Below are 27,746 nucleotides of genomic sequence, written 5' to 3'. Positions count from 1 at the left end.
CGCTTCTGCGGAGGTATCGTCGTCGCGTGACTTTCGTGCTCGGCTAGTAAGACTCTTATTATGTCAACAGATGTGAATCTGTCATCGGGCAGACTCGCTAGTGCCATATTTAAATTTTCGTATGTATCGGGCAGGCCGGCGAGTACAGCGTACGCGAGGTCTTCATCTTTTACCTCTGCACCCGCCTGTTTGAGGTTAGCCGCCGCAATCTTAGTTCTGGCTACGTATGATGACATCGTTTCATCGTCTTTCATTTTAATGTGATAAAATTCTTTCTTTAACTGCATTATGCGAATTCTATTTATAGGTTGATGTACCTGTTCTAGCGATGACCACGCTTCGTAGGCGTTGTTGCAGTCCTCGATGTGTATCTGTTGGTTCGGCTCTATGTGCAGTCCGATAGCAGCCATGGCTTTGTCATCGTTGGTGCGAAAGACTTTTCTTTCCGCCTCGGTGGCATTCTCGTTCAGCGCAACGGTGCCTAAAACGTAATCTAGAAGGCCTTTACCTCTCAAGTACCACTTCATTTCTGTTTTCCACGTTCTATAATTGCAATCCGATAGCTTCGTTATACGGGTCTCGGTCTTTGCTTCGTGGGTGGCCATGTTGAGGTTATGTTCTTGTCGGGTGATCGTCTACGCGCGAATGCTATGAATCTATATCTTCTCGTGTGCCGGACTGGCGCTTGCACGATTCGCTTCCTATTTCTTACGTACCTGGGCCCATAACCATGATAACGTGGGTGTGAAATGAGCGAAGCGATTGGATTAGACTGATCTATTTATTCGTGCTGATACAAAGCGGCACATGCCATAGAAGAGAGTGTGTTCAGTAATGAATGTCTGAGTGTATGAACGAGTAAGTGTGTACGGTGGCGCTCAGTGCGCGCGAGTGCTGCTCTCCTGCTGTGAGAGCGGTAGCGCGAGATTTGACAAGCAAACCTCTTCAAAATTTATTTAATCAACAAATTGTACTTACTTTCAAAAATGTTAATTAACTCATTTAATTGGAGATTTTCCAATATTTTTTTCATATCTTCATATAGATGTTATAAGAAAAAAGAATGAGTATAATAAAACTCTGAAATAATATAAAATGTTACAGGTAAATTGATACGCAACATCTGCTTGAAGAATAAACCATCTATATAATGAAAACTTTATATACTTAGTGATTGTATTGTACCTTTATATAAATCGCGTAGATGTCCTATCTTAAAGAACAAATTTTCTCGAGAAGAACGTTTATAACATCTACAAATTTTTTTATAAAATGCTGAATTATGAGGGAACTCGTCTCCAAACACCAAGCACATTGGTTAAGGCACGGATACTAGTAAAGATGAGTGGCGTAGCAACAAAATGGTCTCGCGCCGATTCTCGATTGTCGCTTGTCAAGCTATCGCCTTTAGCTATGCACAACATAGAATACGTTTCACTTAATACTCGCAACATTCACGAGCATCATTTATTTTTATACTTAATATTTGATAAACAATAAAGATGAAAAGATTCCAAGAGTGTTGCAAACGTACATAGAATATATATTTTCATAGAAAATTTATTAAAAGATTTTATTAAAAGTTCTGTAATTGAATAAAAAAAATTTTTTAATTAAAATAAAAAAATAATTATTTTTCTATAAATAAATATTTCTTTTAGATTTACGAAATAATTTAGTTAAATTTAGTTTATCTTTGAAAGAAAGAAATTTTTATTTAAATAAACTTTTTACATTTAAAGAAATTAATTTTTTTTCTTAAAAAGAATGAATTATTTTCATTTATGTTACTGCATTTCAAATCAAAAAAATATTTTTTAGGATTAAATATCTCATTATTAGAATTATTATTTTTTATATTTAAAAAAGTATTTTGTTAAATTTATAAATATTCTTCTTTAATCCAATAAATACTTCTTTCACTTAAGCAAAATAATTCAAAAAAATATATTTCTTTAAATTTAACAAATTTTTTTTTCCGTGTAGGAAAACTGAAATTCTGTTAAAGGTGAAACATTGTTGTGATGTTCGATTGAACTGAGTGAGAACTTTTAAATTCAATAACCCATTGAGCAAAATCATTTACTAAATTAGAATTTGAGAAATCTTTAAAATCATTACTATTATTAAAAATTTCTTTGTTATTATTTTAACAACGTTCTTTGGTTACATTATTTTCAATGAAATTATTTTCTATTAAAGAACAAAATACGTTATCAGTCGCATTACATACATATTCAGAAATATTATTATTAACATTTTGTACTGAAGTACAAAATTCGTTATCAGACACATTACTTACATTTTCAACAATATTATTGTTTACATTTTCTACTGTAAAATTTTCATAAAATTGATCTTGTTGGTAATGCTCTGAAACATCAGAATTAATATGATATTGTGTAGGTTTCAACTTGATTCCTTCAACTTGAATTTCGTTTTTTTTTCAGAAAATTATTTTTAGTTTTATTATCTTGTATTTCAAGTATTGCCAAATATTTTTTCACTCTGTTGTTTATTACTTTTTATTTGATATTTGCACGTTTTATTGACGACAGCGTAATAAATAATAAATATTAAAAAACTCTATACATGTATATTTACATATCAAGAGGAATAATTATTTTTCAACAATTAAAAAAATAGAAGGGAGCACAAAATTTATTAGAAATCCTGTAAAATAAAATAATTAAAATATAATATATTATATATTTAATAATTTTTCTTTGCAATTTTCTTTATGTTTTATAAAACAATCATTTGTTAGCTTTTTAACTGCAATTTTGCGTATTAAACGCTCGGTGTAAATTAGTTACAAGATTAGTCAGAGTCTTTTTGTGTTTTAAGTCGTCTTTACGACTGATACTTTTTAATTCCAGGATTAGTTGTTTCTTTCAAGGACAAACTTTTTAAGCCTATAAATCGCAGAGAAGAAATTATTAGAAAAGACGAAGACTATATGTTGATGATAAAAAAAAAACAATTTTTAAAAACAATTTTTTTCTTTTTTGCATAAAATACAAAGATTTTTTTATTAATCTGATAAAATAATATTTAGTAACATTATTCTTGGAGAGAAAATAACCTTCCGGAATATAACCTTAATAGTTCTAAACTGATTTATATAGATATCATTTGGAACTCACCTTCATCACATTTATTTATAATGTATCCTTGTCGGAAGACAAACATTCATTACCAGCAAAGAGGCAATATATATTATTTGTTTCATACGAACAAATCACGTAGGCAGCCACTCGATCAATTCGCATCTATTCATGCGCGTGGTGTGAGCAAAATGCGATCATGCAAAATGGAATTGTGTAGATTCGCATGATCACGATTGTCATTTCACTATTTTTTTCGGCTGGGCTTTTTGAATTTTTGTTGTCTTTTACAAAATCAGGTCTGTCCATAAAAGAAATTTTTACACATAAAATATCTTCTATATAATTTTGAGAAATATGTTACATAATAATTTTTTAATTTTAGTTTAATTTAACGGCCTTGAATATGAATTAAATATACCATAAAATTTAGTGTGTATCGCAATGAGTGTATGTTAATTTTCGGTGTCTAATATGTAATTTTAGTTTTACTTTATTATTTCATTTTATATCTATTTGGTTTTATTATTGAACATAGCATTTATTGCAAAAAATTGTACATTTTTTTAGAGACTCTCAGTAATGCTAAAAGGAAAAAACTCATAAAGGAGAGGGTGCGTCTCATTTGAATAGTGACTCGAATTTTTTAAATTTCTTCCTTAATTTTTATATCATAAAAGAAAGTATTTAACATATTAAATATCAGTCAAAATCCAATAAATTTGCGTTAGGATAAGATATTAAAAAACGTTTTAAATTAAGAATAGCTTAAATTGAAAACATTTACATTACAATTATTCATCTAATATGCGTAAACTCAACAAAATAAATATTTACAAATATCATATCAAATTTCAAAAAGCAACTTTACTATTTACAGTGTGTGCACTTATGTAAGTATATAAATGTTCTTCGTTTTCTTTACGATACACCTATTATAAATGCAATAATAAACGAGAAAAGAATTCTGAATAACCTTGTTATTGCAATGCGCAACACAATTCAGGAAATAATTTGTTCTCACTTATATTGCATTATATAAATAGATATAATAATCATGAAAAGACGGATGTTCTGAAAGTGATAATTTGTGGTAATTCCGCTAATTAAATATAATAAATACACGTGTTCCGTTGGCCGTGATAAGAATTCTAAAAAAACTGTACAGTTACTGGAAGATATGAAATGATAAATACATTTTTTTAGGAAAGTGAGAAACATACTACATTTATAATAAATTCTAACATATCACACAAAAAATCATCCGTATATAAATATAATTTAATTGTAAATAACTGCTAAACATTTATTTGACATTTTAGAGATTCAATCAGAAACTATTTTATCATTATTCTTTATTTATCATTAAGTCTTTGAAAAAAGAGGTACTCATCTTAGAAATCTACTTCAGTATTATTTTGCACGTTGATAAAACTCAAAAAAAAAAAATGAAATTGTGAAAATGTATATTGTTTAAGTTTCAAATGCAAGATTGATTATGGTAAAATTCACAGATACAAATCGGAAAGACGGAAGATGTACCTCTGTCCTTCGGATTTATCAATTTGATATGGTTGCGTAATAAAATCCTTCCGCTCAAGTAGTGATATATATAGGAGTAATAAGCTCTGCAACAAATAATTTTACACATCACAGTGCAGAATATAAAAATACATACGTACTACATAGTGCAGCTTGAAATTTATATCTGCCTTAGATTGCTTTCTGACAATGAGACGGTTTATTCTTTTGTAAGTAAATAACAATTATTTTTTAATCCTGTTGTTATCATAAGTGAATTCAACGATTCCTAATTCTATTTTACAAAAAATTAATTTGTTTTCATGGATTAGAAAAGGCGTTGAAAATAAAAAAAAACAATCGAATATCATGTAAACTTTTTTATATTGTTTCAAATTCTAAAGCTCTTCGAAAAATGATATGAATTAAGAGTTATCATTTCTTTATCATCTTATTTACTATTTTATTATTTTTATATATTGCATTACTTATCATTTTCAATATATATGTACATTGTACTAATTTTTTTTCCAATTGTACGTTAAAGCGCCTTTATTGGCGTACTTTTAATGAAGAATGCAATGCCGTTTGAAAACCAAGGATATCCTTCACATCTGGCATGGTTATTTGACTCAAACAATAAATTAACTGAAAATAAAGAAAACAATGAGAGTGAACATAAGGAAGAAAACAAGCCTATCGTATGTCAAACTCAAGAGTGCGAAAAATTTGGTATTTGACAATGAAAACTATTCCTAGAATTATTATTATTACTAGTTACAGCTAGTGTGAAAATTCAAATCATAATTTATTTTTACTTTTTTTCTTGTTTTTTATTATCTTTCAGCACAAATATTATCGGGGAGCATAGACAAATCTGCGGATCCGTGCGACGACTTCTATGAATACGCGTGTGGAAAATGGCCGGAGCATAATCCCATTCCGGAAGGAATGGATTCATGGAATATGATGCATAGAGCGCAAGTAAATGTTGCGAAACAAATAAAAGGTTAATATTAAATCACTTACACTCTAGCTCGAAATGTGTATGTAATAAAATTCTAAAATATTATACAATATTTCGCAGAAATCTTCGACGAGGGTCCAAAGGATGACGATCTTTATGCAATAAAACTCGCAAAAAGATGGTATGCAGCTTGCATGGATACAGGTAAGCATTGACATAGTATAGATATAAGTAGTTGTTATAAGCCGATTCCGGACCACTATGTGTTAGTGTATACGTATACGTGTACGTGTGTGTGTGTGTGTGAGGGACGTTACAAGGGTCAGGTATATTTGCTGTCTTTCTCCCTCTCTCTTTCCCACTCTTTCCAATAACGGTTTTTCCCGAATCATTGTTATATGCTAAACTAATTTTTAATAAAATTGATATGAATTTTTGTTTGATTGATATGAATTGTTTGCTCGCTCGCATTTTCTTTTTTATATATACTAAAGAGGAAAAGTGGACAGGGCAAATCATTTTTAAATTTAATATATGTTTCAATTAATGGCACTCACGTTGCAGACAAATCTTTACGAGTCCGTACGGGGTAATGTTTTCGCTCGTACCCCCCGCTGCGGACAGTTTACTACGAATACTACCAATAGTACAATTTTTACTACGTATAATACTATTTCCATACGCTATGCATGCATATTCGCTCGCGTATTATAACACTAAAAAGGATTTTGACACGAAAACGGAATTTTATGGCAAGGCAAATAATCGGGTAATCATCTCCGAAAGAGATGAGACTCTTGACCGCTGCTTATGGGTAGAACGACCCACAAAAAATGGGTCAAAAATATTTGATACATGCTTAGGGAGGGAAGGTGAATAATATAAATAATATTAGACATTATTTAAAAAAAACTTTTTGCATTTATTAAACGTGTAAGGCATTATATACAATATTGTCCAAAGCGTACATTAATAGTTCACAGTCTATGAGTGAAGTTTTATCATACATTTCGCGTAACAATTTCGCCGCATCGCACTTATTGTTAACACAATTTTTGCGCAAAAGAGATACAAAATGTTTATATTTTTCGTTTACAGCATATATATTCTGGTATAACTGGTAATACGCATGCTCGACGCAATGCTCGATTTCCAATAAAAACAATATAGTTGACGGTTTCATGTACATGCAAGTACCACACGACGTCAACTTTACTATAGTTCCATTGCTCACATTTACAACTTGTATAGTTAAATTGCAAATGGTGAGTGATGCCGCAGCAGTTGCATGCACAAGTTGCTCGATGTCCGCACGTCTTTGAAGCACTGCCTTCCACGGTTCGTAAAGTAGAATTATTTGGTTGCCTCGGTTGTCTCCGATAATTAATTCGACAAAGGAAATCGGCCCTGCGCTGATCCCAATGTCAAGATATTTATAAGCTGTAGGCGTCAATGCGAATCTCCTTCCCAGAATGCGAGGCGTATACTTTGGTTCCAAAGGTGATCTGTAAATAAAAAAATAAGGATGAGTGAGGTGTAGAAAATAAGAAAAAATATAAAAATATTTATTTAAAAGTATGTATAGATACTTACAATTTTTTTTCACACGCTTCAGCCTGGATCGGAACGTAGTAATTCGCCATATTTTATGTTCTTTTTCGTTATTTCAGTGACTGATACTCCGATGCTAGATCCGTTCACACGAGCAACTAATGTACGACTGATCGCAAATTTTAACGTTTTTAGAAATAAGGTCTTATGGAATTTTTAAGAGGGGAAAACATCCCTTCTTTTCCCAAGAATTTAATCGTTGCCGCTTAAACATGTTGCGGCACGTATACGGGTAATTTTAAACTCGTAAAATGCTTTGTTAGTTTTCCTTACAAGCAATATTTCATCTAACACCTTCATAAATACACCGGATAACCTTTCCGTTTGATCTTTTCGAACAATAGTTTCGTATTTGACTCAGGTAAAAGACCGATGCATCGGTCATCACGAGTTTCTTTCTTTGTAAAAAAACCAAAACTAATCGATATATTTCACACAAACGTTCTTGCAAATTGAGTGTCACTTAAAAAAAAATCACCTATAATGTTGAAGAGAAGAACCTACAATAGTTAGTCTTAAGTCGCCTCTTGTAGCGAACGCATCGTTCGTGTCAAAAATAAAAACTTTTAAGAGTACAACTGTTTGTGAAATTTTTTCGTGTAACAGAATGTGCTATTTTAATCGCAAATTTTAAATAAAAGAAATGGAAAATCGTGCAAATATCGACGAAGACGATTTTTCGAGAATATCGGGAACATAGATCCAGAAAATCACGTAGACAGTGATAACGAAGCGTTCGAAAAAGTGAATTTTGAAGACATTTTGGACGAAGAAGAAGAAGAAGAAGAAGAAGAAGAAGAAGAAGAAGAAGAAGAAGAAGAAGAAGAAGAAGAAGAAGAAGAAGAAGAAGAAGAAGAAGAAGTAGAAGAAGAAAAAGAAGAAGAAGAAGGCGAGACGTTCTCCGACGATAACGGTTACAACAGTGATCGTAGTGTGCACCTTGAGGATTGCATGGAAAGAGATGTGCCATCTGCTATGCAACTCAATGCTCTGCATATGACTACGAAAGTTTGCAAGATATCAGTTTATTATATGCTTACTCTCCATGAAGATTACACTCAAGTAACATGTATTTCATGCATGATGGAATCATGGTGATCCCGCGGACTTTGGATTAGCACAAGTCATTCGACTCCATCAAACTGGGCCTTATATTGAGCTTTCTGACAAGTATTGCGAATGCTGCCGAAAACCAACGTTTATAAACATTCCGTGCAACATGTGCCCAATGTGTATGCCCACCCAATGAAAAACTGAAAAAATGGAAAACATTGAGCAAGTAGAACGTGAACTCCTCGAGCAATGCTCGCAGGTTGCGACTTTGGTGAAGTTTTTTGCGTGGCTGCAACGATGTAACGAGTGCCTCGAACAGCTTGAAGAACGCTGTAGTGCCAAGCGTCCTCGACTCGCTATTGGGCATAAACAATCTCTAGTTGCGAGAATCACACGACTCGCTAGTGCAAAGACTCAGTTAGAGAAACGTTTTGGTGGTGGGGAATACGCGAGCACTAGTGCCGATGATAAGAAAGCGCTTGTATGGCGTGAGATTAACGCCGCGTTCAAGAGCCGCATTTTGACCGGCGCGGTGATTAATATGGACTATATCGAGCCGCGACAATTCTTGGAGGACGCCAGTGATATGGTTATTGAGCATGTGCGAGACGCTATCCAGAAACATGATAATGTAAAAGTGAATACTGTGTTCAACGGTGAGTTTGTGAACACTCATGGTGAACGCGATAATAAAAATATTGCAACAAAAAATAATGAGCTTTACCAAACGTCGAATGTGCGTGAGTGGTACGAGCAGCGCGTCATCGATGTCACGTTGGCGATGCTCGATGAGTTCCAGAAACGCGAAAGCGGATGGGCTCTCATGCGAATACAGAATCTAACTGTGAACATTAATAAACTTAATCCCATGCACGCGGGATGTGAAATTGAGTTGCCACGCGAAATTATATTGAAGACAGCAGTGGTCAATTTGAAATCTATGGACAATGCGTGTTTTGCATGGTCAGTGGTTGCCGCTTTGTATCCAGCCAAACATCATGTGGATCGAATATCTTCGTATCCGCATTATAGAACAGTGTTAAATCTCGAAGGCATTGAGTTTCCGATGACGCTCAAGCAAATTAAAAAATTTGAACGATTAAACAACGTATCGATCAACGTATATTGCATCGAGAGGAAACGATCTGATATTTCGATTCTTCCAATTCAACTTACTGATGAGAAGATGGACAAGCACGTAAATTTGTTGTACGTGCAAAAAGATAATGACGTGGGCCACTTCGTATGGATCAAGAATCTGTCCCGCCTCGTTAGCTCACAACTCAACAAACATGGTCATAAAAAGTATTTTTGCGATCGGTAAGCATATGATTAAATAAAAAAGTATGCAAAAAATTTAAAACATATTTAAATTATTTTTTTTATTTTACAGATGTCTGCACTATTTTGGTTCCAACGAAAAATTGCAATCACACATAGTGGACTGCAGAAAAATGAACGACTGTGCCATCCGACTGCCGAGCGAGAAAGACAAATGGCTCGAATTTGACAACCCATGCAGCAAGGAGCGTGCACCCTTTATCGTTTACGCCGATCTTGAATGTGTGCTACAGAAGACAGAACCCGAGAAGAAAGTCACGTCATATTACTATCAACATCATCAGGTATTTAGCGTAGGATATTATGTACACTGCTCATACGACAACACGTTGTCGTATTATCGGTTTAGTCGCGATAAAGATTGCATCGCGTGGTTCGTCGAGCAACTTCAAGACTTAGCGCGCAATGTACATAGTATTTTATTAACTAATACATCGATGAAACTCACGCAAGACGACTGGGCAAAACATAATAGCGCAACGTGTTGCCACATATGCGAGAAACCGTTCACGCCGGATGAAAAGCGGGTACGCGATCATTGCCACCTTACCGGTCGTTACCGAGGTCCAGCTCATTCAATTTGTAATTTAAATTATAAAGATACGCGTTACATCCCCATAGTTTTTCACAATTTAGCTGGTTATGATGCCCATTTTATAATTGAGAAAATATCTAATGCATTTGAAGGCAATATCAATTTGTTGCCTATAACGAAAGAAAAATATATTTCATTTACTAAACATGTTAAAGGCACCGAGGATAAAAAAACACAGACATGCATAAAATTAAGATTTATTGATTCTTTTAAATTTCTAAGTACTGGTCTCGATAAATTGGCATCGTTTCTCAGCAAGGATAAACTACGTATAACGCAACGCGAATATTGTAATTTATCTAACGAAAATTTTGATTTACTAACGCGAAAAGGTGTCTTCCCGTATGAGTACATTGACAGTTTTAAAAAATTGGATGAGCCACGTTTGCCACCGCGCGATTTATTTTTTAGTTCTTTAACCGGCGATACCGTGTCTGAGAAAGACTATGCTCACGCCGTTAACGTGTGGCAGCGGTTCTCTATCGAAACCTTGGGCGAATATAGTGATTTATATTTGAAGACTGATGTCTTGTTATTGGCAGATATTTTCGAAAACTTTCGCGATAGTTGCATTACTAGTTACGGACTCGATCCAGCGCATTATTACACATTGCCCGGTTACACGTGGGATGCAATGTTAGAATATACGCGTATCAAATTTGAATTGCTCACCGACATTGATATGGTAATGTTTATCGAACGTGGAATACGTGGCGGTCTTAGCCAATGTTCTGGTAGATACGCGCATGCCAATAATAAGTACATGCAGTCGTACGATCCATTGAAATCATCGTCATATTTAATGTACTATGATGTAAACAATTTGTACGGCTTCGCGATGTGCCAACCGCTGCCTTACGGCGAATTTCGATGGGTTGAAGACGTTGAGAATTTTGACGTGAACGCGATCTCACCAGATTCGCCCACGGGTTATATTCTAGAGGTTGACTTGGAATATCCGCAAAATCTCCACGATGCGCACGCCGATTTACCGTTCTGCCCTACACACGATAAACCACCCGGCAAGCGACAAGACAAGCTTCTCGCGACACTATATGATAAAAAGCAATATGTAATTCATTATCGAAACTTGCAGCAATGTACTCGTCACGGTCTTCGCCTAACAAAAATTCACCGCGCGCTACAATTTGCGCAATCTCCATGGCTTCGCGATTATATAGAATTAAACACTAAATTTAGAACTAATGCAAAAAATAATTTTGAAAAAAATTTATATAAACTAATGAATAACGCAGTATTCGGCAAAACCATGGAGAACGTACGCAATCACGTTGATGTAAAATTATTGACAAAATGGGATGGTAGATTTGGTGCGGAAGCAATGATTTCGAAACCAAATTTTCACAGCCGCAGTGTCTTTGCAGAAAACTTGGTTGCCATCGAAATGAGTAAACTCGAGGTAAACTTCAACAAGCCGATTTATGTGGGTATGTGTATACTTGACGTATCAAAAGTCTGCTTGTATGAATTTCATCACGAGTACATGTTACCACTGTATCGTGAGAAATGTAAGGTTATGTACACCGACACAGATAGTCTTATATATTACATAGAATGCGATGATATATACAGCATAATGAAACGCGATATCAATAAATTTGATACGAGCGATTACCCATCTAATAATGCATATGGTATACCTCTCGCAAATAAAAAAGTACCAGGGTTAATGAAGGACGAGAACAATGGTGCGATTATGACTGAATTCGCAGGACTTAGAGCGAAAATGTACGCGTTACGCGTCGACGGTAAAAAAGACACGAAAAAAGTCAAAGGTGTCAAAAGTAACGTCGTAGCGCGAACAATAACGTTCGATGATTACACGCGATGTCTATTTAACGAGATTGAAATGACTCGTCGCCAATCGTGTATAAGATCGAAATTGCACAAGGTATATACTGTATCCGAGGCAAAAGTCGCTCTAAGTCCTTACGATGATAAGAGATACATTGTGCCTAATTCTACCGACACACTCCCATGGGGGCATTATAAAATACCATTGTAATACATGTATTTCATAAATAAACAACACATTTTTGTATTTCTTTATACTTTTTATATTTCAAAATGTCAATACATAATATGTTTTTTATATTGTAATAAACATGAGTATAATAATAATAATAATGTAGCGTATAATTTATTTTACAACACACTATCCTTGTGTATCCATGAATTGTGTGAATTGTCAAATCCAAGCCATTTCACATAAATCTCATCCCCCCTTTTGCGCAACACTTTTTCAACGAGATACACGTCAGGATGAGTAGCACGATGCAACTCGTACTCGTAGAATCCTCCGGCAACAGGTTTTCCATTGTAATCTTTTAGTGGATAAGTCACAGGATTAGTTATTTGTACTTTGGCAATTTTAAACACCTCGGTTGTCCAATTGGGCGTATATCCTTTCTCAAAGACTGTCTTGTACTTGCTAACGCGTACCGAATCGCCTACTTTGAATTTTGCAGGACCCGCAATCTTAACGTGGCTATACACCGTGTCCAACAGCTTTTCAGCAACAGCGGGAGTAACATCGATGGGCCGCATACCGATTGTTCGATGCTTTCGCGCATTATAGTTTGACACGAGACGTGGTAACAAGTCGATCCATTTATAGTTTCCATTGAGCGTAAATTGTTTCCATATGTCGTTCTTCAAAGTCCGGTTGAACCGTTCAACGATGGATGCTTTCAACACTGAATACGTGGAATAATGGTTGATGTCATGTTTCTTCAAGAGTTTCTGCACATCAGCGTTGTAAAACTCCTTGCCCATATCCGTCTGTAAGTTTTTCGGACATCTTCCGCTCTCTCGAATTATCCTGGCGATAGCTTCAGCCGTCTCTCTTCCACCCTTGGCTTTAAGCGGTATGGCCCATGCAAACTTGCTCAACGCATCGATGACGGTGAGTATGTAGTGATAGCCTCTGTTGGAGCTCGAGTACGGACGCATCTCGACCACATCAGCTTGCCACATATTGTCGTATCCCCGAATTATAACGCGTCTTCGTGGAAAATTTCTTCTTGCAGAGGCATGCAGTTCCTCCACCAGTCGTCGCCTCTCGGCACTAATATTTTGTTTTTCTTTACGCCTATCTGATGACATCATGTTTCACACCCAACTGTGGTTCTTTGACGTTTCGTTCACGTTATATTTAACGTGAACTGTGGTTCTTTGACGTTTCGTTCACGTTATATTTAACGTTAAATATAACGTGAACGAAACGTCAAAGAACCACAGTTGGGTGTGAAACATGATGTCATCAGATAGGCGTAAAGAAAAACAAAATATTAGTGCCGAGAGGCGACGACTGGTGGAGGAACTGCATGCCTCTGCAAGAAGAAATTTTCCACGAAGACGCGTTATAATTCGGGGATACAACAATATGTGGCAAGCTGATGTGGTCGAGATGCGTCCGTACTCGAGCTCCAACAGAGGCTATCACTACATACTCACCGTCATCGATGCGTTGAGCAAGTTTGCATGGGCCATACCGCTTAAAGCCAAGGGTGGAAGAGAGACGGCTGAAGCTATCGCCAGGATAATTCGAGAGAGCGGAAGATGTCCGAAAAACTTACAGACGGATATGGGCAAGGAGTTTTACAACGCTGATGTGCAGAAACTCTTGAAGAAACATGACATCAACCATTATTCCACGTATTCAGTGTTGTAAGCATCCATCGTTGAACGGTTCAACCGGACTTTGAAGAACGACATATGGAAACAATTTACGCTCAATGGAAACTATAAATGGATCGACTTGTTACCACGTCTCGTGTCAAACTGTAATGCGCGAAAGCATCAAACAATCGGTATGCGGCCCATCGATGTTACTCCCGCTGTTGCTGAAAAGCTGTTGGGCACGGTGTATAGCCACGTTAAGATTGCGGGTCCTGCAAAATTCAAAGTAGGCGATTCGGTACGCGTTAGCAAGTACAAGACAGTCTTTGAGAAAGGATATACGCCCAATTGGACAACCGAGGTGTTTAAAATTGCCAAAGTACAAATAACTAATCCTGTGACTTATCCACTAAAAGATTACAATGGAAAACCTGTTGCCGAAGGATTCTACGAGTACGAGTTGCATCGTGCTACTCATCCTGACGTGTATCTCGTTGAAAAAGTGTTGCGCAAAAGGGGGGATGAGGTTTATGTGAAATGGCTTGGATTTGACAATTCACACAATTCATGGATACACAAAGATAGTGTGTTGTAAAATAAATTATACGCTACATTATTATTATTATACTCATGTTTATTACAATATAAAAAACATATTATGTATTGACATTTTGAAATATAAAAAGTATAAAAAAAATACAAAAATGTGTTGTTTATTTATGAAATACATGTATTACAATAGTATTTTATAATGCCCCCATGGGAGTGTGTCGGTAGAATTAGGCACAATGTATCTCTTATCATCGTAAGGACTTAGAGCGACTTTTGCTTCGGATACAGTATATACCTTGTGCAATTTCGATCTTATACACGATTGGCGACGAGTCATTTCAATCTCGTTAAATAGACATCGCGTGTAATCATCGAACGTTATTGTTCGCGCTACGACGTTACTTTTGACACCTTTGACTTTTTTCGTGTCTTTTTTACCGTCGACGCGTAACGCGTACATTTTCGCTCTAAGTCCTGCGAATTCAGTCATAATCGCACCATTGTTCTCGTCCTTCATTAACCCTGGTACTTTTTTATTTGCGAGAGGTATACCATATGCATTATTAGATGGGTAATCGCTCGTATCAAATTTATTGATATCGCGTTTCATTATGCTGTATATATCATCGCATTCTATGTAATATATAAGACTATCTGTGTCGGTGTACATAACCTTACATTTCTCACGATACAGTGGTAACATGTACTCGTGATGAAATTCATACAAGCAGACTTTTGATACGTCAAGTATACACATACCCACATAAATCGGCTTGTTGAAGTTTACCTCGAGTTTACTCATTTCGATGGCAACCAAGTTTTCTGCAAAGACACTGCGGCTGTGAAAATTTGGTTTCGAAATCATTGCTTCCGCACCAAATCTACCATCCCATTTTGTCAATAATTTTACATCAACGTGATTGCGTACGTTCTCCATGGTTTTGCCGAATACTGCGTTATTCATTAGTTTATATAAATTTTTTTCAAAATTATTTTTTGCATTAGTTCTAAATTTAGTGTTTAATTCTATATAATCGCGAAGCCATGGAGATTGCGCAAATTGTAGCGCGCGGTGAATTTTTGTTAGGCGAAGACCGTGACGAGTACATTGCTGCAAGTTTCGATAATGAATTACATATTGCTTTTTATCATATAGTGTCGCGAGAAGCTTGTCTTGTCGCTTGCCGGGTGGTTTATCGTGTGTAGGGCAGAACGGTAAATCGGCGTGCGCATCGTGGAGATTTTGCGGATATTCCAAGTCAACCTCTAGAATATAACCCGTGGGCGAATCTGGTGAGATCGCGTTCACGTCAAAATTCTCAACGTCTTCAACCCATCGAAATTCACCGTAAGGCAGCGGTTGGCACATCGCGAAGCCGTACAAATTGTTTACATCATAGTACATTAAATATGACGATGATTTCAATGGATCGTACGACTGCATGTACTTATTATTGGCATGCGCGTATCTACCAGAACATTGGCTAAGACCGCCACGTATTCCACGTTCGATAAACATTACCATATCAATGTCGGTGAGCAATTCAAATTTGATACGCGTATATTCTAACATTGCATCCCACGTGTAACCGGGCAATGTGTAATAATGCGCTGGATCGAGTCCGTAACTAGTAATGCAACTATCGCGAAAGTTCTCGAAAATATCTGCCAATAACAAGACATCAGTCTTCAAATATAAATCACTATATTCGCCCAAGGTTTCGATAGAGAACCGCTGCCACACGTTAACGGCGTGAGCATAGTCTTTCTCAGACACGGTATCGCCGGTTAAAGAACTAAAAAATAAATCGCGCGGTGGCAAACGTGGCTCATCCAATTTTTTAAAACTGTCAATGTACTCATACGGGAAGACACCTTTTCGCGTTAGTAAATCAAAATTTTCGTTAGATAAATTACAATATTCGCGTTGCGTTATACGTAGTTTATCCTTGCTGAGAAACGATGCCAATTTATCGAGACCAGTACTTAGAAATTTAAAAGAATCAATAAATCTTAATTTTATGCATGTCTGTGTTTTTTTATCCTCGGTGCCTTTAACATGTTTAGTAAATGAAATATATTTTTCTTTCGTTATAGGCAACAAATTGATATTGCCTTCAAATGCATTAGATATTTTCTCAATTATAAAATGGGCATCATAACCAGCTAAATTGTGAAAAACTATGGGGATGTAACGCGTATCTTTATAATTTAAATTACAAATTGAATGAGCTGGACCTCGGTAACGACCGGTAAGGTGGCAATGATCGCGTACCCGCTTTTCATCCGGCGTGAACGGTTTCTCGCATATGTGGCAACACGTTGCGCTATTATGTTTTGCCCAGTCGTCTTGCGTGAGTTTCATCGATGTATTAGTTAATAAAATACTATGTACATTGCGCGCTAAGTCTTGAAGTTGCTCGACGAACCACGCGATGCAATCCTTATCGCGACTAAACCGATAATACGACAACGTATTGTCGTATGAGCAGTGTACATAATATCCTACGCTAAATACCTGATGATGTTGATAGTAATATGACGTGACTTTCTTCTCGGGTTCTGTCTTCTGTAGCACACATTCAAGATCGGCGTAAACGATAAAGGGTGCACGCTCCTTGCTGCATGGGTTGTCAAATTCGAGCCATTTGTCTTTCTCGCTCGGCAGTCGGATGGCACAGTTGTTCATTTTTCTGCAGTCCACTATGTGTGATTGCAATTTTTCGTTGGAACCAAAATAGTGCAGACATCTGTAAAATAAAAAAAATAATTTAAATATGTTTTAAATTTTTTGCATACTTTTTTATTTAATCATATGCTTACCGATCGCAAAAATACTTTTTATGACCATGTTTGTTGAGTTGTGAGCTAACGAGGCGGGACAGATTCTTGATCCATACGAAGTGGCCCACGTCATTATCTTTTTGCACGTACAACAAATTTACGTGCTTGTCCATCTTCTCATCAGTAAGTTGAATTGGAAGAATCGAAATATCAGATCGTTTCCTCTCGATGCAATATACGTTGATCGATACGTTGTTTAATCGTTCAAATTTTTTAATTTGCTTGAGCGTCATCGGAAACTCAATGCCTTCGAGATTTAACACTGTTCTATAATGCGGATACGAAGATATTCGATCCACATGATGTTTGGCTGGATACAAAGCGGCAACCACTGACCATGCAAAACACGCATTGTCCATAGATTTCAAATTGACCACTGCTGTCTTCAATATAATTTCGCGTGGCAACTCAATTTCACATCCCGCGTGCATGGGATTAAGTTTATTAATGTTCACAGTTAGATTCTGTATTCGCATGAGAGCCCATCCGCTTTCGCGTTTCTGGAACTCATCGAGCATCGCCAACGTGACATCGATGACGCGCTGCTCGTACCACTCACGCACATTCGACGTTTGGTAAAGCTCATTATTTTTTGTTGCAATATTTTTATTATCGCGTTCACCATGAGTGTTCACAAACTCACCGTTGAACACAGTATTCACTTTTACATTATCATGTTTCTGGATAGCGTCTCGCACATGCTCAATAACCATATCACTGGCGTCCTCCAAGAATTGTCGCGGCTCGATATAGTCCATATTAATCACCGCGCCGGTCAAAATGCGGCTCTTGAACGCGGCGTTAATCTCACGCCATACAAGCGCTTTCTTATCATCGGCACTAGTGCTCGCGTATTCCCCACCACCAAAACGTTTCTCTAACTGAGTCTTTGCACTAGCGAGTCGTGTGATTCTCGCAACTAGAGATTGTTTATGCCCAATAGCGAGTCGAGGACGCTTGGCACTACAGCGTTCTTCAAGCTGTTCGAGGCACTCGTTACATCGTTGCAGCCACGCAAAAAACTTCACCAAAGTCGCAACCTGCGAGCATTGCTCGAGGAGTTCACGTTCTACTTGCTCAATGTTTTCCATTTTTTCAGTTTTTCATTGGGTGGGCATACACATTGGGCACATGTTGCACGGAATGTTTATAAACGTTGGTTTTCGGCAGCATTCGCAATACTTGTCAGAAAGCTCAATATAAGGCCCAGTTTGATGGAGTCGAATGACTTGTGCTAATCCAAAGTCCGCGGGATCACCATGATTCCATCATGCATGAAATACATGTTACTTGAGTGTAATCTTCATGGAGAGTAAGCATATAATAAACTGATATCTTGCAAACTTTCGTAGTCATATGCAGAGCATTGAGTTGCATAGCAGATGGCACATCTCTTTCCATGCAATCCTCAAGGTGCACACTACGATCACTGTTGTAACCGTTATCGTCGGAGAACGTCTCGCCTTCTTCTTCTTCTTCTTCTTCTTCTTTTTCTTCTTCTACTTCTTCTTCTTCTTCTTCTTCTTCTTCTTCTTCTTCTTCTTCTTCTTCTTCTTCTTCTTCTTCTTCTTCTTCTTCTTCTTCGTCCAAAATGTCTTCAAAATTCACTTTTTCGAACGCTTCGTTATCACTGTCTACGTGATTTTCTGGATCTATGTTCCCGATATTCTCGAAAAATCGTCTTCGTCGATATTTGCACGATTTTCCATTTCTTTTATTTAAAATTTGCGATTAAAATAGCACATTCTGTTACACGAAAAAATTTCACAAACAGTTGTACTCTTAAAAGTTTTTATTTTTGACACGAACGATGCGTTCGCTACAAGAGGCGACTTAAGACTAACTATTGTAGGTTCTTCTCTTCAACATTATAGGTGATTTTTTTTTAAGTGACACTCAATTTGCAAGAACGTTTGTGTGAAATATATCGATTAGTTTTGGTTTTTTTACAAAGAAAGAAACTCGTGATGACCGATGCATCGGTCTTTTACCTGAGTCAAATACGAAACTCTTGTTCGAAAAGATCAAACGGAAAGGTTATCCGGTGTATTTATGAAGGTGTTAGATGAAATATTGCTTGTAAGGAAAACTAACAAAGCATTTTACGAGTTTAAAATTACCCGTATACGTGCCGCAACATATTTAAGCGGCAACGATTAAATTCTTGGGAAAAGAAGGGATGTTTTCCCCTCTTAAAAATTCCATAAGACCTTATTTCTAAAAACGTTAAAATTTGCGATCAGTCGTACATTAGTTGCTCGTGTGAACGGATCTAGCATCGGAGTATCAATCACTGAAATAACGAAAAAGAACATAAAATATGGCGAATTACTACGTTCCGATCCAGGCTGAAGCGTGTGAAAAAAAATTGTAAGTATCTATACATACTTTTAAATAAATATTTTTATATTTTTTCTTATTTTCTACACCTCACTCATCCTTATTTTTTTATTTACAGATCACCTTTGGAACCAAAGTATACGCCTCGCATTCTGGGAAGGAGATTCGCATTGACGCCTACAGCTTATAAATATCTTGACATTGGGATCAGCGCAGGGCCGATTTCCTTTGTCGAATTAATTATCGGAGACAACCGAGGCAACCAAATAATTCTACATTACGAACCGTGGAAGGCAGTGCTTCAAAGACGTGCGGACATCGAGCAACTTGTGCATGCAACTGCTGCGGCATCACTCACCATTTGCAATTTAACTATACAAGTTGTAAATGTGAGCAATGGAACTATAGTAAAGTTGACGTCGTGTGGTACTTGCATGTACATGAAACCGTCAACTATATTGTTTTTATTGGAAATCGAGCATTGCGTCGAGCATGCGTATTACCAGTTATACCAGAATATATATGCTGTAAACGAAAAATATAAACATTTTGTATCTCTTTTGCGCAAAAATTGTGTTAACAATAAGTGCGATGCGGCGAAATTGTTACGCGAAATGTATGATAAAACTTCACTCATAGACTGTGAACTATTAATGTACGCTTTGGACAATATTGTATATAATGCCTTACACGTTTAATAAATGCAAAAAGTTTTTTTTTAATAATGTCTAATATTATTTATATTATTCACCTTCCCTCCCTAAGCATGTATCAAATATTTTTGACCTATTTTTTTGTGGGTCGTTCTACCCATAAGCAGCGGTCAAGGGTCTCATCTCTTTCGCAGATGAATACCCGATTATTTGCCTTGCCATAAAATTCCGTTTTCGTGTCAAAATCCTTTTTAGTGTTATAATACGCGAGCGAATATGCATGCATAGCGTATGGAAATAGTATTATACGTAGTAAAAATTGTACTATTGGTAGTATTCGTAGTAAACTGTCCGCAGCGGGGGTACGAGCGAAAACATTACCCCGTACGGACTCGTAAAGATTTGTCTGCAACTTGAGTGCCATTAATTGAAACATATATTAAATTTAAAAATGATTTGCCCTGTCCACTTTTCCTCTTTAGTATATATAAAAAAGAAAATGCGAGCGAGCAAACAATTCATATCAATCAAACAAAAATTCATATCAATTTTATTAAAAATTAGTTTAGCATATAACAATGATTCGGGAAAAACCGTTATTGGAAAGAGTGGGAAAGAGAGAGGGAGAAAGACAGCAAATATACCTGACCCTTGTAACGTCCCTCACACACACACACACACACACGTACACGTATACGTATACACTAACACATAGTGGTCCGGAATCGGCTTATAACAACTACTGCAGTACAAATGTGTTTATAAAGCTGGCAAATTCTTTCCGCTCGAGGTGAGAAATATTATACCGATCGCTTTTTGTAATCTTGCGAGCTACATTGTGAAGTTGAAGATTAACAAATGTCCGCCATGGATCGTGCGATAAAACTCTCGATGCGTATAAATGCGTACGAACGGCTTCGATCTATTCACGTGGTAGCGCTCGCTCTGACGCAAATCGAATAAATTCTCTTTATTTTCAATTAGAAATGAATTCTGGAACTGTAAAACAATTGTTCAATTTTTGTGTAAAGAATTACTGCAAACTTGTTAAAAATGAGTCATGAAATCAAATACACTGTTAAAAATAGGCAGCAGAATTTAGTGTAAGCGATGGAAGCAAATTTCAAGTAAGTACATTAAAAACATTTAATCACATTTAATATAAATTCAATAGTCAAAAGTGCACTAAATTTCAGTTATGTGTAATTTAAAACACATAGAACCTCATAACTTTTCTAGCAGTGTACAAGCAGAAGAGACAAATAATATATTTCAGTGTATGTCAATATAAAAATAAAGAAATAAATATAGGAATTATTAAACGATGTTAATATATTGATTGCAAAATGTCAAAGTAAATACTTGACAATGAAATAGTTCGAACCAAGTCTTACAGCTAGATCGGAAACGTCGCGATCATTTATTTCGTTTATAATTTAAACGAGGCCGACGTCGAAACCAGATACCGTCGAGCTCCCGCCGAGGACGTCACCATAAATTCCGCGCGCGGGTGAAACCGCGCGGACTCGAGGGGTTTTCAGACGGCGGCGGGTCTCTCGGAGAAAAGGGCCCGACGAAGTCTCCGTGGCACGATGCAGGCCGGGGCGTTCCGTTCGCAAGGGCCGCTTAATCACCGGGGGTCTCGCGCGCGGGTTGGGCCCCGTTGTTGAAATTAATAAGCGCCAAATAAACGAATCCGCCGAGACAAATGGCGGCGCATTGTGCATGGACGAGCGCATTCGCGGCCGGCTTATTTATTTCGCCGCACGGGGAAAAGAGAGAGAGAGAGAAAGAGCGAAACGGAAAGGACCCCTCGAGGCCGAACACGGGTCCCGCCGTGATTAAGAATATGAACGGATACCACGGCGGAGATTTTTTTCACTCCTTTTTTCCGGGGTGCACCGCCCGATCCGTAACGTCCATCCATTCGCTCCGTTTCGCTCATCCGCGCGGCGTATACAGGGTGTCCCTTAGCCGGTCATAATTTCGAGATTTTATTCTCGTAACGCTAAAAAATATTTCTAGTCAAATAATTAATTTGGAGAGAAGCGGAGGCGGTTATTTATTAACTATGATGAATTGTTCCTGCAATCGTGCCTTTTGACAGCATTATCTGCACATACAATTCGTCAAATGATTAGCGACGTCATGCAACAGATGATGGAAAATAATTAATGTGATCCAACCGAGAGATAAATACTTGAATGTATATTGTTATTCGTGCGACTCCCTTGCAAAGATAAATTCTTCGTCGATGGAAAACGGGTTCGCCGAAAACGTGGTAACACCCTGTATACCCAGTAGAGAAGACCGGTGGCCTCTCTTCCGACGTCCGCGAGATGGGTAATGTACGATACAAACAAAAAGCCGCGCACGCTATAAATCAAGTATCGAGAGAACCGGGAGAGATTGCAGTCAGTCAGAGACGAGAGTGAGTAGGTACTCGCATCCGGTCGACTTCGCGGCTGATCGCCGTTCGACATTGTTAGCGGCCCGGCGTGCGAAGAGCTGGTTAACCGAGAGCTTTTTCCGTCGCCCCTCTTACCTTTTACCGGCGAGAGAGAGTGAGAGAGTGAGAGGGGGGGGGGGAATACTTACGAATCCAAAATGAAAAAGGCAACGCGTGGCAATGCACAGCTACGACGGAAAGAAATCGAGATCGTTAACTAGCTTTTAGCCTTCGCGAAAGAAGTTCGATAATTAAAGGGGAGAAAATAAGGTACTTGAAATATATTACTCGCTGATGATTAATCGCCGAAGACGCGGGGAGAAAAAGATATCTTTCAAGCACGTATTTTCGTCCTCGCTTTCCTGCAGCTTTGATTTAACATGACAAATTTTCAATTCTAATGCTCGCCGTCGTAATGAGATCCCGACGAGCCGCCAGTTAAAGTTGCAACATTTATCCCAGACGAGAATTTATGACTCGTTTGGCTCATCGGATCGTCTCCCGTTTCAAGACGTCAATGATCATCGCTCACGACCGAAAGAAATAAACCGGCCGGATGCCGCGACTGCGATCTGATCGCGAGCGCGCACCCAGTCGGATACAAATTTTCCGCGGCATAAATTTTAATCGCGTCATTAATGATCTTAATGCGAGCTGCGCTGAGGCCGGCGTCAGTAGAGAAAACTGGTGGCTACTGCGAACGACGACTCTGAAAGAGAGAGAGAGAAGAGAAGAGAAGACGCGAGTCTTCTTCCTCGCAAGATTGTTTTTTTGCTCTCACCAGGCGAACATGTAGCGTCCGGTATGTGCGCCGTGTTATACATTGGAATCCCTCAACGACGGCAATTCAGCCCCCTCGTTACAACGTCGTCGCTGCAGCGGCGATGGAACGACCGGTTATAAATCACGCAAAGAGTTAGGATCGTCACGAGGTGCGTATTAATTCGATATCGAAGCTCGACAAACTCGAGTCGCTTAATAGCCGCTAAGCAAAAGTCGAGAAGCTCAAAAAGAAGAGTCGTATAACTTAGCGTGTGGAACGCGAATTATTTGTTGTAAAAAAATAAACGACTGCAAAGAAATAAAATTCACGTTATGCTTCAAAGGAGAGCACATGAAAATGTAATAATAAAGCAAAGTGAGATCAACAATCGATGTCCTCGTCGTTGGTCTCGGATTAGAACGGTGAATTTAAAAAATTCAATATTAAAAATCTGATCATGTAGAAATAAAGAAAATTGAAACGCAATGTCACGTATGCAGTGCGTAATTTGTATGACATTTTATTGTTATCAGCAATTTTTTGCCCACACTTCCCGGCATTATAAATAATCTTTTTCTCTTTCAAATACATTAAAAAATTATGTCCTGTGGAATTAGTTTTTTATGTTTCTGCTCGGGGTGAATTTTGGCCATTTTCATATACCCGGCTTTAAATGTGCAATTAGAAAACAAACTGAAATTCCTACATGTAAAAAAATGTTATTATGTATAGTTCCAAAGTGATTTCTCTGTGATACGTTAACAAATGTTACACTCATGAAAATTTCTTCTTGCATTACATTTAAGAAATTAAGAATCCAAATAACTAAAATACATTTATAATATAAAAATATATTTATATTTTATATTTTATATTATAAATATAAAAATATATAAATAAAATTTCTGTCACAATAAATGTTATACCAAGATGCGTATATTTCGTTGCATCGCTAAACAAGGAAAATGAGGCGAAAAGAATTCAGGGCATTCCTAATCGTCACGCACGAATTAGTCGCTAATTAATCATTTAGCCTTCGCGAGTGGTCGACAGTGAGAGCGCGAAAACTGGATCGAGAACTCAAAGGAGATTTACCGAAGTGCCATTCATTGTTATTCGATAACGAGTTGAATGACGCACGATGGGGGGGGTCTTTATCGGTTATGTTAAACAGCCCTGTCATATTCAGTGAACCCAACGCTCCAAAAGAATCTTGAGAAGCATGTTTCGTTGCAAGTAATTAAAAAAAACCTTCTGGAATGAGCACTGAGACGGAAGCGATTTCGACAGAGACGGTCTTGCCGATTTTAGGTAGATAGCTAGAAATACTCTCTCCTCTTTGCCTCAAATATTGAGGAAGAGGAGAAAGAAAACGATCCCCGAGTGCGCTAACGTTAAATTATGGATTTTTAATTTCACTTTTTAATCAAGATAATACGTAACTAAACTTATTAAGAACGTGGAAAAAAAAACGAGAATTAATTTTTAATAATTATTAAAAGACTTCCGTCTGATCAATTTTATCTCAAGCAACTCTAAATGATAAGAGCTCAAATTACCTATCTACCTGTTATATACCTATTGAAATAAACGGAAATAAATTCGAAAATCTGCGACAAAGGCATGCTTCTTCCGTGAGCGAAACGACCGCAATGAGAAATCGAAGGGAACCCGGTTTGGCCATGCGAGGCTCGATTTTTAAAACTGTCAGCTGGCCCGAGGGGGCCGTAGATCTCCCGATAGTGCGCAACTTAGGCTCCATTAGAGGTGCGTAAAACCGTCGGAGGAGAGAAAGAATCGGCCGTCTCGGACGGTCGGTCTTGGAGAGTAAGCGGAGCGCGGCTGTAAAGGCACATCGGCCGATTTCACGTGCGGTACCTAACCGCGATTTTTTGTTTCCGCCGCAAGAGGTAGAAGCATGGTGGAAGGATAACATGGTGTGTGCAGTTCGCGCGTGTCTCTCTCTAAAAATTTGCCCTCTTCGTCTATCGGTGGGTTATAGTTAATAAGACAGCCAACTGTGAAAAGCAAAATTATTTAGCGTCAGCCTGTTGGTATGCTGAGTCATCTATCCTTGTTTCATGCACTTATTCAAGTATCTGCTTCTCTTTCTATCGGGAACAGTTATGCACGTGAAGTGTTACACTAATTTTTGACCGAAGATTCGGTTCATTCGGTTAGTTTCCTCCATTTCCTTTTCATCGTAAGAACACGTGTGAAAGAAATAGGAAACAGCGTAAGAGTGTGCAAGAAATTGACAAGCTTTTAATATGTTGTAAAACAGATAAAAATGTGGGACACGTATTTTTATATGTATAACAACGGGCCCATATGATTGTCAAGAGGATAAAACACACTCTTGAAATAAATTGATTTTTTAATTTCTGAATTAAAAAATCTTAATACTTAAGTAATACCATCGAAATGGTAAAAAATATAAAAAAAAGTTTTAAATAAAAGTTTTATATATTTCTATGTATTTTATAACACTTTGTTTAGATTTTTTTTAATGTTATTTTTCTCGAAATTTTCCTTCTCTTCTAAATTTCTGAAAAATTTAAAATTTACTTTATATCAAAACTTATAGCATATTTAACAACAAATTCAAACATGTATGGTGAAGTTATAGTTCGAAGACACATTTTTCAGAAATAAACTAAAAATATCTATATTGCTATACACGCGCCCCATCCATATCTGCTTTATGGCGTCTATTGTTAATATATATTTATTTTTTTAATAACTACAAAATTTTTCGTATTATTATATTTTTATATGTTTTTTAGGTTTAATTTTATTGTTTTTTATTTTTTATTTATTTATTTATTTACTTATTTAATTTTTACCTATTTACTTTTTATTGCTAAAAATCTATACAATAATGAGGACGCTCAGAATTTAACTGAACAAAAATAACTGTATTTGCTTGTCTTATTATTAAGTTTTTCCAATTTAATATTTAATTTTGATATAACAACAAACTTGTTCAATTGTAAAATATTAAAAAATATCACTTACATGCAAATCACACCTTCCTTCTGACGTATGTAAATCGAGCCATGAAAATATACATACAAGGATAGAAAGAGAAACTAACATGTGTGAAACAAAGAAGGTAGATCCAGCATACCAACAGGCTGACACTAAATAATTTTACTTTTCACAGTTGGCTGTCTTATTAACTATAACCCTTGCAGAGCAAAAGTGGGCGTGGTTTAGCCGAACTGCACACACCATGCTATCCCTTCCACCATGGGTAGAAGAGAGAGAAAGAGAAGAAATGGAACCCCGACCCCGTTCCAATGGGAACAAACGCGAGCCTTTGTGATTCACTGCCGCACGTCGTCGCGCCGTCGAGCGGCCTGCAATTTTCGCATGCAAGTTCGCATGTAAAGACCGTCCGGGAGCGAGCTTGGTTTCAATAATTTCCTGAGTTTTTCGAAGCGCGAGGAGAAGCAGAATAATGACTCCTTAAAAAATAAATAATAAAAGAAAGTAGAGAGAAGAAATAAAGAAGGAAACAGATATTAGTTTCTTCCGAGAAAAACTCGCATTCGGTCTGCGGTATTGTAAAAACCGAATGTCTTTTCTGTCTTAGGACATTTCGGAATTGTCCTACACTTCATCTTTTCATTCTTTGATGCAACTGAAGTTAATCTATTCCTTTACTAAAAGATTTAATCTTCAACGCGATCATTTTACACAGCTTCTTAACCAGGATAAGGTAAAAAGTCGTAATCATTTTTAACACTTACATAATACTTTTGTCTTTTGAAAGTTCTTCAAACTGATTGAAAAGTGTCGTATGCATGCACGAACGCACATTCTCAAGCTGCAATTTTATAAACCAAATCAATCGTAGCGAGATTGACAACGAAGTGATTCGCGTGTAACGTTTTACGCAACGCGCCGCTCGCTAAGCGCCGTGTCGTGTTAGATTTCGCGCTTCGCTGAAAGGTGCTAGACAAGAGTTTGACATGCGTTAGATAACTAGGAAGCTAAGAGCAAACGAAGTGTCAGAATTAGATCAATACACTTCGTAATATTCAATTTTTGCGTTATGAAATAATTTTACTATAAAAATATCTTTTCTAACGCAATTACTTCTTATTATTATTAATAATACAATTATATATTAAGGTCTAATTATTATTATCGATGATGCAAAGTATTTAAAAGTAAGATTTATTTCGCTTGGAAAACAGTACTTTCTAAATATTCAAAAAATATAATTTAAATAAAATGCATTTTTCTGTTATACATATTTAATGTGCAAATTTCAATTAGAGAGTTGAAAAAAAAATGTTC

At 36.9% G+C, this 27,746-nt stretch overlaps 3 protein-coding genes and 1 long non-coding RNA gene across 4 annotated transcripts in view; 2 read left to right on the top strand and 2 right to left on the bottom strand.

Moving 5' to 3' along the window:
* Positions 1 to 1,201: 1,201 nt before the first annotated feature.
* On the bottom strand, positions 1,202 to 4,915 carry LOC120357723. Its single transcript, XR_005574741.1, has 3 exons — positions 4,650 to 4,915; positions 3,147 to 3,408; positions 1,202 to 1,411 (listed from the first exon to the last, which is right to left on the bottom strand). It is a non-coding gene; the product is annotated as an uncharacterized LOC120357723 (long non-coding RNA).
* LOC105204282 (membrane metallo-endopeptidase-like 1) overlaps positions 4,524 to 27,746 on the top strand; it is a 40,043-nt gene continuing 16,820 nt past the window's right edge. Inside the window, exons 1-4 of the mRNA XM_039449026.1 lie at positions 4,524 to 4,858; positions 5,176 to 5,360; positions 5,476 to 5,637; positions 5,716 to 5,799. Coding sequence (XP_039304960.1) covers positions 4,839 to 4,858; positions 5,176 to 5,360; positions 5,476 to 5,637; positions 5,716 to 5,799 — 451 coding nt within the window. The 5' untranslated portion in view covers positions 4,524 to 4,838. The remainder of the gene's footprint in view (positions 4,859 to 5,175; positions 5,361 to 5,475; positions 5,638 to 5,715; positions 5,800 to 27,746) is intronic.
* LOC120357721 lies at positions 6,503 to 7,392 on the bottom strand. The gene is made up of 2 exons (XM_039449032.1): positions 7,189 to 7,392; positions 6,503 to 7,100 (listed from the first exon to the last, which is right to left on the bottom strand). The coding sequence occupies exons 1-2, from the start codon at positions 7,236 to 7,238 to the stop codon at positions 6,521 to 6,523; spliced, it is 630 nt and encodes a 209-aa protein (XP_039304966.1). The 5' UTR covers positions 7,239 to 7,392; the 3' UTR covers positions 6,503 to 6,520.
* LOC120357722 lies at positions 19,518 to 20,289 on the top strand. The gene is made up of 2 exons (XM_039449033.1): positions 19,518 to 19,603; positions 19,692 to 20,289. The coding sequence occupies exons 1-2, from the start codon at positions 19,554 to 19,556 to the stop codon at positions 20,269 to 20,271; spliced, it is 630 nt and encodes a 209-aa protein (XP_039304967.1). The 5' UTR covers positions 19,518 to 19,553; the 3' UTR covers positions 20,272 to 20,289.

The sequence above is a fragment of the Solenopsis invicta genome, chromosome 5, assembly GCF_016802725.1.
Source record: "Solenopsis invicta isolate M01_SB chromosome 5, UNIL_Sinv_3.0, whole genome shotgun sequence".
In the NCBI taxonomy this organism is placed as follows: Eukaryota; Metazoa; Arthropoda; class Insecta; order Hymenoptera; family Formicidae; genus Solenopsis; species Solenopsis invicta.
Note: the sequence above shows the minus strand (reverse complement) of the source record. Positions and strands in the feature narration are given on the sequence as shown.

Bases quoted from the DNA above. Each gene is read 5' to 3' on its own strand.
- LOC120357721 (XM_039449032.1), bottom strand. From the start codon at position 7,238: ATGGCGAATTACTACGTTCCGATCCAGGCTGAAGCGTGTGAAAAAAAA. The intron at 7,101-7,188 runs GTAAGTATCTAT...TTTTATTTACAG, and splicing joins GAAGCGTGTGAAAAAAAATT to ATCACCTTTGGAACCAAAGT.
- LOC120357722 (XM_039449033.1), top strand. From the start codon at position 19,554: ATGGCGAATTACTACGTTCCGATCCAGGCTGAAGCGTGTGAAAAAAAA. The intron at 19,604-19,691 runs GTAAGTATCTAT...TTTTATTTACAG, and splicing joins GAAGCGTGTGAAAAAAAATT to ATCACCTTTGGAACCAAAGT.